The 14,218-nt window shown below is 40.8% G+C and overlaps 1 protein-coding gene across 1 annotated transcript; it reads right to left on the reverse strand.

The window, feature by feature from the left end:
- Positions 1-1,569: 1,569 nt before the first annotated feature.
- LOC121647481 (spexin prohormone 2-like) lies at positions 1,570-10,503 on the reverse strand. Its single transcript, XM_041996976.1, has 5 exons — positions 10,474-10,503; positions 9,415-9,489; positions 6,176-6,224; positions 4,638-4,715; positions 1,570-1,824 (listed from the first exon to the last, which is right to left on the reverse strand). Exons 1-5 carry the CDS (start codon positions 10,501-10,503, stop codon positions 1,733-1,735), a joined length of 324 nt encoding a protein of 107 aa, XP_041852910.1. The 3' UTR covers positions 1,570-1,732.
- Between the last annotated feature and the right edge of the window lie 3,715 nt (positions 10,504-14,218).

Here is a 14,218-nt window from a genome sequence, read left to right on the forward strand (position 1 = left end):
CCAGCAGCTGACAGTCAGTCATTCCTCCTTAACGGTGAATGTGGGGTTACCTTCACACTCTCAGCCTTCCTGCCAGTGAAAAGTGAAGGAAACATCTGAAGCGATTCCGGCAGTGATGTGATGAAGCCAAGCAGAAATGTGACCAGTGTAAACAGAGGTGATATCTGACACAATTAACTAAAGCAAACACTGCTGCTGTTGGTTTAACTGGAGTTAATACGGACTGTTTGTATAACTGGAGGAACTGGGAGGAACTGAGGATGAAGGAAGAGAAACAGAAGGCCTCACTGTCCAGACGGAGGTTCAAAACATCTTATTCATCGAGATGGATGAATTCACTTCCATTCAGCTTTATAGTTCAGGACCAAATCACAACAGCCATCTCACGGCACTTAAACTGAGACAGTCCTTCTCATGTAGTCCAGTTATAATCCAGTTAAACCCATTATATGATCCACATTAGTCCACTTTATAGTAGGTGAAAGAAACAACAGACTCTGGTTCACAACAACGCCAAGGTTCCTCACTGTAGTACTGGAAGTCAAGGTAATACCATCCGGAGTATTTCTACAGCCAGACAGGGATGGATCTGAACTGGCTGGACTGGATCTTGTTGTTATTTGTAGGAAATGAACAGAAAGGGAACAGCCAGCAAATCCAAATTTGCTATTTTCATGGTGGAAGCTCCACTCAGAACATAAAAGGAGTCCAACAGTCCCAGATGAGTTTAGGTTCTTAGTCAGACACTCTTCCTGACTTACATGTTGAACCTGAAATTTGCTGCAGCCTTATAACCAATTTCAGGGTCATAGGCATCAATTCTTCCAGTATCACTGAGCTCTCTCCAGATTTCATCCTTCAGTTTATCTCTGAAAGTAGTTGATGATCTCTCTGTTCTCTTTTCTTTCTGTCAGCTCAGATTTCCAAATCCATCACATCTGCCTGATTAACGCATCGGTGGACCGATGACCAGATCAAAGCTCTAGATTTGAGATTTGGAACTTTATCAGTCAACTTTTATTACAAAGATTTCAATCTTTTATCATTTTTGTTGAAATTTGTTTTTTATATTTCAGAGTTATATTTGTTATATTCATATTTTGTTATATTTGTTTTTTATATTTTATATTTCTTTGCCCTTCTCATTTCTTTGAAAAGTTTCTCAGGATTTTGCTAGTGTCTTACTGTCCAGGATGTCCCTTTTATTTTTCCCACTTAAAAAATAATTTTGGATTGTTATCACACTAAATGATCTTTTCCTGCCAAGATCCTGGAGGCTGAAAGACATCCACCAGGAGCTGTTGGTTAATCTAGAAGCACCAGATCATCCACCCATCTACTGATCCATTTTCTATACCAACCTAATTTAATTCTGGGTTTTGGGTGGAGTCTGTCCCAGCTGCTGAGGTGTCAAACCTCTTGAATCAAAACTGCGATCTGTGGAATCAACCTTCACGTTTTCCGTTCTCCTTTGCTGCCATCTTGTGGTCAAAAAGATAAACTGCAGTCAGAACATTGAAGGCAAAAGTAAACACCATCTGCCAATATTTATTCAGAGGCCGTTTTTCTTGTTTTATATACAGCAAACTCAAATACATCTCATGCAGAAAAGAAATTAGAGCATATTTCACTGAGAAAACTAGAACTTTCATGCTGGACAGCTGACGTAGCACCGCTCATGTTCACTGCTGTGAGCTGAAGTCTGTTATTCTGGACCCAATCCCAGTCTGACTCATCTCTCCTGGAGACAGTGGACCAGGACTTTATCTGAACTCATGTTGTTATCACGTTTTTTTAACCTCAGCAACCGCAGCGCCTGCATACCTGCAAACACACACAAACACACACACATAATCAGGGGAGGGTCCAGTGTCATAAACAAAGACCATGGAAGTATTACTGCTTACTGGATAATCTGACGATTGTCTCATTATAGTCACAAAATGCAGACTTGCTGATCTGACCAATGACAAGCCAGGATCTGATCCAGGTACTGACAGACTAGCATCTGATCCAGCTAATGATAGACCAGAGCTGGAAACTGATAATTAAAAACTGTAGGAGTCCATATGAGGACTCAAAATGTCTCTCTGTAACTAGGTGATGGCTCTTAAGGTGAGGACACAAAGGGACACATCCAAAATCATCACACAGAGCACCCGGGCCCCACTAGTGTGTGCAACCAGCCCACTGCTCTTCATCCTGATGACTCATCATGACTGAGTCCACACCATTTACCACCTGAGTGACCTAGTGGCCGGTCGGGTGGGCATTTTTTTCCAACTATTTAAACCACACAATCAGCCAGGCCACCAGCCAGACGACCTGCTCAGATCGGACGGCTTGTTCCTTTTCAACACATGGATGGAACAAACGAATCAGAGTATTTGCAGATAAAATTAAAAAATGTTTCAACTTAATGAATAATGTTGATGTGTAGCCTTAATTTAAGTTCAGTAAATATTGGCGCATTGAAATGATTCCTCAAACAACTTCAGTGTATATGATGATTCTGTCTGCTGCTCTAAGTTGTATCCAGCTCCTTTATACTGGATTGTCCTGATTTGTTAATAGACCTCTAATGGACAGTGTTGCTCTTTGCAGACTGCAGCCTGAAGCAAACGCATGCAAAATTATCACTTCATTAACTTTTTTATTGTTTTTATTATCAACTTTGCTCTGAAAGAGCCATGCTTTCCCCTCCGTTAAGTGGCTAAATCCTCCTCCGGTCGTCATCACTTCTCCCCGGGTTAGCACCTGGCCTGACCTTTAGACCTCCTTACAGCACCAGTCACGTCATCATGCTTGAGGATGACACTACTTTGGTGGATCTCATCGCTAACAATGAAGAAAGCAACTATAGGAATGAGAAGAATCAATCTCCTCATAAACATGGAGAAGACTAAAGAGATTTACCTCAGGAGAGTCGCTCCAGATCACCCCCCTCTGAATATTAATGGTGCTGCTGTTGAGAGGGTGAGCAGCATCAACTTCCTGGGGGTCCACATTACTCAGGACCTCTCCTGGTCCACGGGCAAAGAGGGCTCAAACTTTCCTCTCCAAACTGCAGAGTGAATGAGTCCCTCCTCCACCCAATGAGAGTCTATAGTCACTGTGTGGTACAGAGGCTGCACGGCTTTTTGCTGGTAGACTCAGCTAGACATATTGGATACACCCAGCAAGATCATCAGTCATCTCTGTCCTTGCTTGTGGACATTTTCCACACCCGGCTCACCCACAGAGACACCAAGATGGCTGGTGAGATCGCTGGTGATCCCTCCCACCCCTCACACTCCCTTCAATCCTCTGCCTTCAGGGTAAAGCTACCAGAGCCCTCAGGCCTGCTCCACAAGATGAACAGCATCCTCCACTATGCATTCACCCCCTCTGCTCCCCACCCTTGGACTGTAGCTAGATTCATCCCATAAGAACTCAGCCATAGCTCGTCTATATTTTTGCACCTTAAAACATGATCTGCATCACTACTGTCCTTCTGTCAACAAACTTCCTGTCAACCATCCTACTATCATTAATCCTACTGTCAACAATCATTCTGTCGGTCGGTCGGTCAAAAATATGGCTACTGACAAGAACACTCTATTACTACTGAAAAAATAACGTATAAACAACAAAGTTATTTTTCATGCCATAAAAGAAGAATTGATTATCTCTGCAAGTGATGCATATTTTCACAGTGGTGAACAGAAGTAATAAAAAAACAACTTAATCCTCCTTATTTATGAAGATTCTGACAGTTTTCAAGCCTTACATTTAGAAGATGGCTGCAGGATGACTCATTCGATATCACACAATCTGTCATTCTGGTCCACACTTCTTAGTAGTAATAGTAAACTGTAACGGGATTTATTAGTCCTTACATCAGTACTCAGTATTGGCAAGTACTCAAATGTAAGTACTTGTAATTGGTTTGGGAAAAATGTGGTATTGGTGCATCTCTATTTATGAGCATCAGAAACCATATGGATAAATTAAATTTAACCTGAACGTGGACTATTTTCAGGGCTTCCCCTTAGAGTATCAGCTGGGTTTCTTTAGGGAAGCTGCTCTGCTTTTCAGGGGAGCCCCTCAGCTCTCCCGTAATTAAAAACATGCTCTGACAGCTGCTGAAGACACGTTTTCATGGCAACAACAACTGAGTCGTGCTGCATTTAGAAACCACATCATCTCTGCTGGTGGTGTAACCTGAGGGAGGATTGATGGTAGAAGTTTGCTGATTTGCTTCTTTTTCCAGGTGAAATCCTGGAAGGAAACATCAGTCTGTTACATGGAGCTGGGCAACAACTGTCTTTGTATAACTGGTACACCAAATAATAAAGATGAGAACCACTTTCATGTCAGTTTGTGTCTGTGGCGGCTCACAACTTGCACTCAGAAACTGAGACATCGACACAACAAACCATGAGTTGGATACAGATTGCATGATGAGCAGCGGGATGAGCGAACATGCTGCTAGCAGCTCTGAGACTGAATGGATCATTCTCACAGAGAATAACCTATTAAATCCAAATGTGAAAGAAAAGAAAAGAAAAATAAAAAAAATAAAATAAAAAATCAAGGCAAAGCAGAAAATTTTCAGCTGATCTGATTTCTGGTTGATGTGAATTGTGTGACTGTACCTCTGAGCAGTGTGTAAAAACTCTGTAGACTCTGCTTCAGGACGCCACTGTGATCCTCCAACACAAACCTCTTCCCATCTGAGGAAAAGACAAAGAAAAACAAGCCGCTGTCATGACTGAAAAAATCCTCCTCATGTCTGAGTTCATACATGATTCTGATAGAAAACTCTGAGCCTTTCAGCAGACTTCACTTTGTTATGCATAACAATCGAAACCTAAAGAATGAAACTAAAGCTTCAGCTCCTCTGCTTATCATCAGAATTCAGATATTTCAGCTGTTGCTTTAGCTGGAAATCAAATAAATATCAGAGCTCCTGGTTATTTGGCTTTGACAGATAATATTTAATCCTGTTCAGAGTTGCTTTGATGTCCTTTAAAATGAATTTCTTGGACTATGTCAGGATGCTTGTTGTAGCTCCAGAAAACAACCTGGTGCTGCTCAAAACTTGGATGAGTTTAAAAAAATTCCTAAAAACAAAAACGAGTTTCAGATGGAAATGAAAGACGCAGAAGCAGGATGTTCATTTCATAAAATGTTTTAATTATTCTGAATAAAACCTGAAGTGTCTTTCATTTCCATCTGAAACGCGCTATTATTAGCTATTTAATCATTAGTGAATCATTAGTCCCTGATAAGGTATCCAGTCATTTTATGACTAATTGACCATTAAGTAATCACTGAATAATTATTGGCCAATTTATCCAGTTTCATGAGAATGCAAAGCTTAGGTAATCATTAATGAATCATTAGTCCCCGATTTGTCCTTCATTAGTTACTGAGTGACTAAGCCAATTTTGTGACCCTTATTGTAAAGTGTTACAGTGCATATAAATGTGTGTGTGCTTGCATATATGCGTGTATAAGAAAATAATATGTGTATGTATGTACATATGCATGCATGCAAGAGTGATCCAGAATGAGTAACAAGAGCAACGATCAGTTATAATCTGTTGCAGTTTGACTTGAAAGGATTTGTGGCCAAAAATAGTTGCAATAATAAACCTGATATATTCACATGACCGAGTGTGATTTGTACTGTGGGCAAGATTAGGAAGATTCAGATACGGTGGTGTAAGGCCCAGGACTGTCTCATAGACAAAGTGAAACCAGTGATGGGACCACAGAGTATGAAGAGAGGACCAACCTACCAATTTGAGAAGATCACATTGGAGAGTGTGAAAGATTTTCCCCCTTCCTACTTTTACTAGATTTTGAAGATGATGTCAGAGTCCAGAATTAGGAGGATTGTCATATTGGAGTGGGTGTGTTTGACAGAGTGAACAAAGGAAGCTTACTGCATCAAGTTAAAGCTAATCAAGCTTTGAATTGTGTCTTAAGGTTGTTGATGTGTGTGGAAAATAACAGATGCTGAGGTATTTTCAAGTTTTAGTATAATCCAGGGCCGACTCAAAGCAGCAGATCTTGGGGACACTTGGGGGCCTATCAAAGAGGATGCATTTGTATGTATTTTACAGATTAAAGCTGATGCAAATGAAGTTTGGTGTTAATATAATGACAGCTCTGTGGTTAAACTCACACTTCCCCTTCAGATACATCATGGACTGAGGGCCCCAATGGATCTTCAGCTGAGGAGAAACACAACAGTTAGCTAGTAACAGTGCATGTTACAGAAAACACGGAGTAGTGCTGAGTGGTATACCAGTTTATACTGGTTTTTCTCCTTCTTTTAATCTGAATCTGCTGGTTTAAGCAGCCTGAACAAATGATGATTCTATGCTATCACTCACACGTAAAGCCTAGAAAATCTGGCTAGCAGGGCTAACTGCAGCAAAAAAAAAGATTGTTCTGCGCTGGAAACCACCTCATGACATCTCAGAAAGCCATTAGCTTCAAAGCTTCCTGGATATTGCCTACCTGGAACTATCAATGGCAAGAATCAATGATGCCCAAACAGACACGATTACAATGCATAACAATCTAATATCTGACCAAACAGAACTTTTATTAAAATGGACAAAGTTTGCTGCTGCTGCAGACTCTTGGTGGTGGGGGGTAAGGAAGCATAATGATTGTGGGATTGTGTAATTGTGTGATTGAAATGTGATTGTTCTTGGTTCTGAACCTCAAATAAAAATTTAATGAGAAAAAAAATAAACAGAACAACATTGGGAATGTGGTGCAGAAGGAAACTGTTTGAGGGGGACCTTTTCACTGCTGCACCACTAAAAAAGAGCCTCTCCCCCAATCCCAAACCGAAAACTTGAGCACTCGCCCTGAGCCCCTGATGACTAAATGACATCACCTGCATGAGGAGTCGAGGGTGACAGGCCACAAGGGCTCGAAATGCTTTAAATAGGATTGGGACAGCACTTTGAGACCTGCACTGCAAGGAGAGAGACGCCAAAACGAGAGGATTACAATTCTTTAAAAAAAAAAAAAAATGACAGAAGAGAAGTTGCTGCAGCGACGATTTGTCTGTAAGTATAAAACACTGCAGCCATGATTTATTGTCATGAATGTCTGAAAGAATGTGGCTAATAACAACGTAATATCTCCATCAACAGGGTCTGAAGACCAAACCAAAAAATTAATTTGTCTCAGGATAAAACATGAAGCGCTATTTACGGGCTTCCGCAACGCGTCCTTACAAGGATTTGAGTAAGTGTTGAGTTCTTGTAATCCATATAAAAGTAAATGGGCTGAAAACAAAAGAAAACCAGTGTTGATGAGCAGCATTTGTGTCTGTGTGCGTATGTGTATAGTGTTATCATTGCAGAAATGGGTCTGCAGAAGGTTGTGACCCCCAGCCAGGCTGCAAAGAAATGGGAAAACTTAAAGAAGAAATATAGGGTTAACCTGTTTAATGTTTATGCACATGGGTTGCTGGGTAACGACCCAGCGCCACAATACTGAAGAACATGTTTCACACGTCGGCTTCTCTCGGTAAACTCCGTGTTTCACGTGACATCGCAGTGATTTATGGGTAATTCCTTAGCGAAAGTTGGCATCGATGCTGACTTATGGAAAGGGGGCAGAAAGGGCTCAAAAATGTCCGCCATCATCCCTTGATCACTCACACAATTCCAATTGGAATACCACTGAACCCTCGAGCCCCTCGCGGGAGCGCGCCCGTGAGTGCAGGAGTGCTCAAGTGTTCCATTTGGGATTCGACCTCTCATGGTTTATGTCCTACCTCACAGGAAGAGTATCTTGGCAGGGGGAATGTCCAGATCACATGGGCTGACAACAGGGGTGTCTCAGGGCTTTGTGCTTGGCCCTCTTCTCTTTTCACTATACACCTCCTCACTCAGTGCAGTCATTAGCTCTCATGGTTTCTCCTACCACTGCTATGCAGATGACACTCAGCTTTTCCTTTCTTTCCCACTTGATGACACAACCGTCTCAATGTGAATATCAGCATGTTGCTGATGTCTCCGCATGGATGAAGGATCGCCACCTTCAGCTAAATCTGTCCAAGACGAGCTTATTGTCTTTCCAGCCAATCCTTCCTTACCACCACAGATAAGCGTGCAGCTTGACTCTATCATGCTTGTGCCTACGTCTTCTACCAGGAATCTTGGTGTCATGGTAGACAACCAGCTGACCTTTAAGGACCATGTTGCTTCAGTTGCCCGATCTTGCCGATTTGCTCTCTACAACATCAGGAGGATCAGACCCTACCTGACTGAACACACGACCCAGCTCCTGGTCCAGGCTCTGGTCATTTCACGCATTGACTACTGCAACTCCTTACTGGCTGGCCTGCCTGCATGCTCAGTTAAACCTCTGCAGATGATCCAGAACGCAGCAGCACGTCTGGTCTTCAACCAGCCCAAAAGAGCTCATGTCACTCTGCTGCTAATCACAGCCTCCAGCACTACATGACGGCACCTGGGTCTAACCGGACTCCCAGCAGTCTGACTACCACTTAATTATGACGTCCCATCCTGTTTGAAGTCTTGCTTGTGTTGTTCTTACTTTCAGATGTAAGCCTAGAAATAGAATAGAATAAACATGTGGCAAAGAAGCTGATTTACTGGAGACGTTGAGTGGGAAAAATACAGAGAAAGTTCAGAAAGTGATGTTCTAGCAGATGGTAAAGTTGAACATGATGACATGATGTCTGGAGACAATTTGGTTTCAAAAGGTCAAATGTGGATCAAACTACTAGTTACTGAAGATGATGTCCAGACAAAGTTAACGTAATCTGCTGCACCACCTGAGCCGCTAACATGCTTGGAGAATTAAGAATGTCTGAAACTAAGATCAACAACCTCTGATAAAAACTGAAAAAGATGGAGGACACATGAGTCAAATGTGGCTTGTTAGACATGTTTGCTAGATGCACTGTGTATGACAAAGACAAATAACCAACACCATCATAATCCAACCAGCCAAAGATCTGTTTCTGATAAGTTCTGTGAAGAAAGATGGATTCAGAGTGAAGGTCAAGACACGGTAGATGTTAAAATATTTTTTCTTACTCTTATTACAATAGAAAACTCTATTCTCAGCCAATCTACTGCAGGGATTCTTCTCTTAATCAGTGTAAAAGAAAATTATTGTCAAATACACTGAAACTCATTCATTATCTGTTCTGCTTTACCCATTACAGGTTGCGGGTCACCTGGAACCTATCCCAGCATTTTAACAGGTGAGAGGCACCGAAACTAATGATGCAAATTTATCTACATAACAGATTTCATGCATAAGGACAACCCAAGATGTAAAATTTTGAACAATACTATGAACATATTATTTTGGTCAAACTGCCCAGGATTAGCATGGATTATGTAAGAAGCTGCAGAGTTTTACCTTCTGTGCATGACAGGCCTCCACAAACAGAGTAAGGACCAAACTGCATGTCCAGACAACTGAAGCTTTTGTCTTCTGAAACAGAAACGATTTTATGACTGTAAACTTTCAGTTTTAATTCAAAGGGTACAACAACAACCGCTTTATGAATAATCATTATGTTACAATTAACAGGTTTAATAGTTTTGGTGAGGCTTGTTCTCATGGTTTAATGGAAATTTAGTCACAGTTCCAGTTCTTTAATGTTCCCATGTTCATATTTACAGTACAAAATTAGATGGAACCAAAAAGCAGCCTGAGACATGGAAGAGACATCCAAAGATCCACATCTACAATCTGGTCAATTCATAAAAACAACAAAAGCTCATTTACAAGCTTTGAAGACTTCCACAGTAGATAATAACGCCGTTGTTTCCACGGTAACAACACTTTAAACTGGCCAAGTGTGGACCTGTCAAACCTGTGTTTTATTAGTTTAGGTTCTTCTTAGAGACCATTGAGATCGCTGAAGAACAGAAAACTGGATGAGAGTTTGTTAGACACACTACAAATAATCTGGGGCAAATCTTTACAGACATGAATATTTTAGCATAAAATAAACACAATTTATCTGTCAGCAGACTGGAAACTATTCCAGACAAGCTATACTTGTTCAGCCTTTGCCTAATTGGATAATCCTGAACTTTAACATTTAACATGCTAACTGAGGCCGAGAGAGTCTGAGATGTAGCTCTTGGTTTTTCACAGTCTGATATTGGGCTGAACCTGCTGGGATGTCCACTCCTGGGAAGACTGACAGCTGTCTTGACATTTCTCCACTTGTAAGTAATCTTTCTTTCTGTAGAATGATGGACTCCAGATAGTTTGGAAATGACCACATAACCATTCCCAGATAGATGGGATGAAGATAAATGAAGAAGTTGCTTCTTCTCTATGATCATTGCTGATGTCTTTCCTCCTTCGCATTGTGGTCTGTTGGGCTGGAGGCAACAGACCACAATGCAAAGGAGGAAAGACATCAGCAACACCCTCCCTGAGCCCACAGCTTTCCTGTCACACCTCCACACTGTCGCCCTGGAGCACAGTCATGAACCCTCATGAAATGAGACAGCCAACAAGAATTTTCCCATAGCAGCAACGTAGGACGTTGAATCACTTAAACCTGTGAAATTTCAAAGTTTTGCATAGCGTAGGACTCTTTAATGAACATTAATACCAACCGAGTTGGTTCTATCTTAACCTTATAACTGAATAATTTAAAAAAAGAAAAAGAAAAATATCTGAGGCTCTGTCGTTTTTCAGCGGTACACAATTTTCATTAAACCCTTAAAATCTACAAATATCAAATATTACACAATTTTAATACCAGCATTTAACCAACATGATTTTAATGTATTTGGTTTTGTCACATCTCTCCTAAAATGGGGGAAATTAAAAACATTCTCTTTGGAGCATTGTTGCTCATTTGTTATCTTTTTTAAAAGATATTCGGGGAGAAAAGAGGCCACGAAGGATACACCACCAGCAGCCGTCACTACAGGCCAAGCGGAGCGCAGGTTTGTGGGGTAGATTCGGAGGCGCCTTTCATTGGGCAGTGCTTGGTGTGCCACAGTGATGCATGTAGCCAACGAACCTGCACTTCGAAGTGCGAAGGCCCTAATTTGGGACACAACAACCGACTTACAAGTGAACATTTTTCAGGACCCTTACAGTTAGCTTATCGTAATGGGCTTAGGGTTGAAGACGCCATCATCTACCTGCTTCAGAGAGCCCACCCTCATCTGGAACAATAAGGCAGCACTTTGAGGATCTTGTTCTTAGAATTTTCCAGGTGCTTTTAATACAATTCAGTTGCGCTGTTATGTGAGAAGCTCCATAAATTCCAGGTGGATACATCGAGAACCACCTGAGTTTATGACTAGCTAACAAACAGACCACAGTTTGAAACTGAAAGGTTGTGTGTCTGAGAGGGTGGTCAGCAGCACTGGAGCACCAGGGACGGTACTCTCACCGTTTCTCTTCACACTGTGAGATGTTGCAGAAATGCCTCATCATCAATATAAAACAAAATGTTACACCAGCTGATTATTGCCACCACCTGACTCCAGTCCTTGGTGCAAACCTCCACTCTTGGTGCCTGCAGTGGATTGGTTGGAATGGTAACACCGCTGCCTTCTCCCTTCCTATTGGATCCTGCTGGACCAATCACAGCTCCTGAAGGCGCCCTCCAGGAAATAAAGCCTGAAGTCCCAGTTCATTCAGGGAGCAACTGTTGACACAGGCAGTCTGCTCCTGGCCTTTGGAATTGCGGCGTTGGTGTCTTAGTGAATCTGTGTCTTTGAATTGGTGAACCATGGTGGCTAGTGTTGTGTAGCTAGGCTGTAGGCCTGTGTTCGTTTTGGATTATTTGACTTGGATTATAGACTAATTGTTTTGATACCCTTGGATATATATATATATATAAACTTCAAGCCCTTTTGGCTTAGGTTTCTGTTGTTGTTGTACCTCGTTTTGATTAAGGAAAGAGTTTAGGTTAGTTAGTGTTAAAACTAGTATATGCTGTGCTAGAAGTATTTCTTTTAGTTTATTGGAGCTGCTTCCTTCCTGTTATTAGCTTAGTAAGCCAGTTGGTTTTCACATATAATAGATAACTTTGATTTTGTTTTCAACTGGCTGGTTATACTACTGAAGTTGGGTCGTAACACAAAATAAAACAGATGATTGTTGACTTCAGAAAAAACCAGAGTAAACAAAGGACTTCTTTACATCCCAGGACAAGAGGTGGAGGTGGTGGAGCAATACAAGTTCAGCAAGACAACAGACTAGACCTGAAACGCAGCACAGAGGCATCTAGAAGAAAGAACTATGCAGACTCTACTTCTGCAGGAAGCTAGGATAATTCAGTATCTGCACCAAGATGTTTGATATCTTCTCTCAGTCTGTGGAGGAAAGTTCATTCGATTTTACAGCAACGTTTGGGGCAGCAGAACCAGAATCTGAGTGGAGGTGATAATCTTCAGTGCTTTGGATGATCATTTCCTTAGAAGTGGTTAAATTACTAATTTAATCCTCACCCATAAAAATACTAGAAAACAAATTTTAAAAAGTTGAAATCAAACACAATCATTAATGCTGATTTAGTTTAATTGTTTAAGGCCTGAAAACTGATTTAAAACGATTATAAATTTTAGGCCAAATATTTTAAAAATATTTTCAGTGCAAGTTCTCACGTTTTGGCAGCTGCTGAAAAAAAAAACAATAAAACAAATGCGGCTTGTTTTCAGGATGATCGAGGCTATACTGCTTTGTATTCCTGTTATTTAATATTCTTTTTCTGCATTAACTTCACAGTAAATTTATTTTCAATGAAAAATTGCTCAAGTTGTCTGGTCTTTTTCTTCTTCTTTATGCACTGAACAGCTTCTTTTTGATTAGTTTGCATAATTTCCTGGGGCTGGAAATACCTCTGGACTTTCTTATCAGATCCTGAAAAAGACATCTTAATATAACAAGTTTTAACCAAAAAACACAGAAGATTAACAACTGATGCCAAGAATTAAAATTAAAATTAATAGCAAAAGTAAAACAAATTAGAGTAAAATACAAAATGTTATGTGTAACATCAGTTTAACCATTTAAAGTCTAAATTTAATGTCAGTTTTAAAGAGATTGAAAAAATGAACAAAACTAAAAACATTTAAATTAAATGAATATATGTTTCTTTTAAAAAGCAGATTTAAACTTATTTTAAAAAGAACTAAAAATAAAAACTGTGTCAATGTTTACTGACAGTTTTAACTGAAGATGTAAAAACCTCTACTCACCATATCTGCTGCAGCCAGAACAGGGGTCCAGTCAGAACACGTATGTGTGATTCAGAGAATGTTCCAGGCTGCTTTTATCCTCCATCGGAGCCGAGGAAGCCGTAACGAGTTCGATCTTTCACCCCATGAGGCCTGGCAACACTCCTGTTTACTAGAAGCTAGAGAACAGCTAAAAAACAGGCTGACGTCACCACCGTAATCTGGACATCAATAATCTGCTGCTGCTGTTTGAGTCCTACAAACGGTGTGTACAAGTGTGTGAGATGTCTTTATATGTAGAACGGTGTTTTTCAGTGACTTAAAAGTTATTTCATAAACAGCTGCGCGCTTTCCTCCACCAGTGAAGCAGTTAGAGGGTCTGCAGCTGGTTCCATGCAACGTGTTTACATCTGGAAGCTGCTGTTGTAAAACAGATCATTGTCAGCCATCTCCTGAGGAAACTCAACACCTTCGGAGACATTGGGAACACCTTACAGTCGTTTTACTGTTTCTATGAAGGAAATGTTGATATATTCTCAATAATCTGTTGGTTCCACTCAAGGGAAACCTCCGCCGGTAAAAAGTAAAGCCTATGTGGAAGTGCCAAAAATTGCAGTTCCCCCCTCATCCGCTAGAGGCTGGCTCCAAAACAGAGCAAATCCCCATAGACTCCCATGTTAAAAAGACCAACTTCACAGCAGAAATAAACATGTTTAAAGCCTGGTACAAAAATCCATTTTAGGATTAATAGGTCAAGTTTAACTTCATGACAACTCATCCGTTTGGTTGTTATTTAATCTTAAAATTTGGCATAAGGGGCATGTCCTTTTGATTGACAGGTATCCAATATTCGTGGCAAGAAGGGAGAGTGCAGCACAAATGCGGTTTTTAGCCACCTAACAGCGCGCCTTAGCTTTAGCAAGATGGCGACGGTGGGAACGCCTAATGAGCTTCAATTTTGCTTTTCAGAAAACTACTGGTGACATGATACAAACACACAG

This window comes from Melanotaenia boesemani, chromosome 10 (assembly GCF_017639745.1).
Source record: "Melanotaenia boesemani isolate fMelBoe1 chromosome 10, fMelBoe1.pri, whole genome shotgun sequence".
NCBI lineage: Eukaryota > Metazoa > Chordata > Actinopteri > Atheriniformes > Melanotaeniidae > Melanotaenia > Melanotaenia boesemani.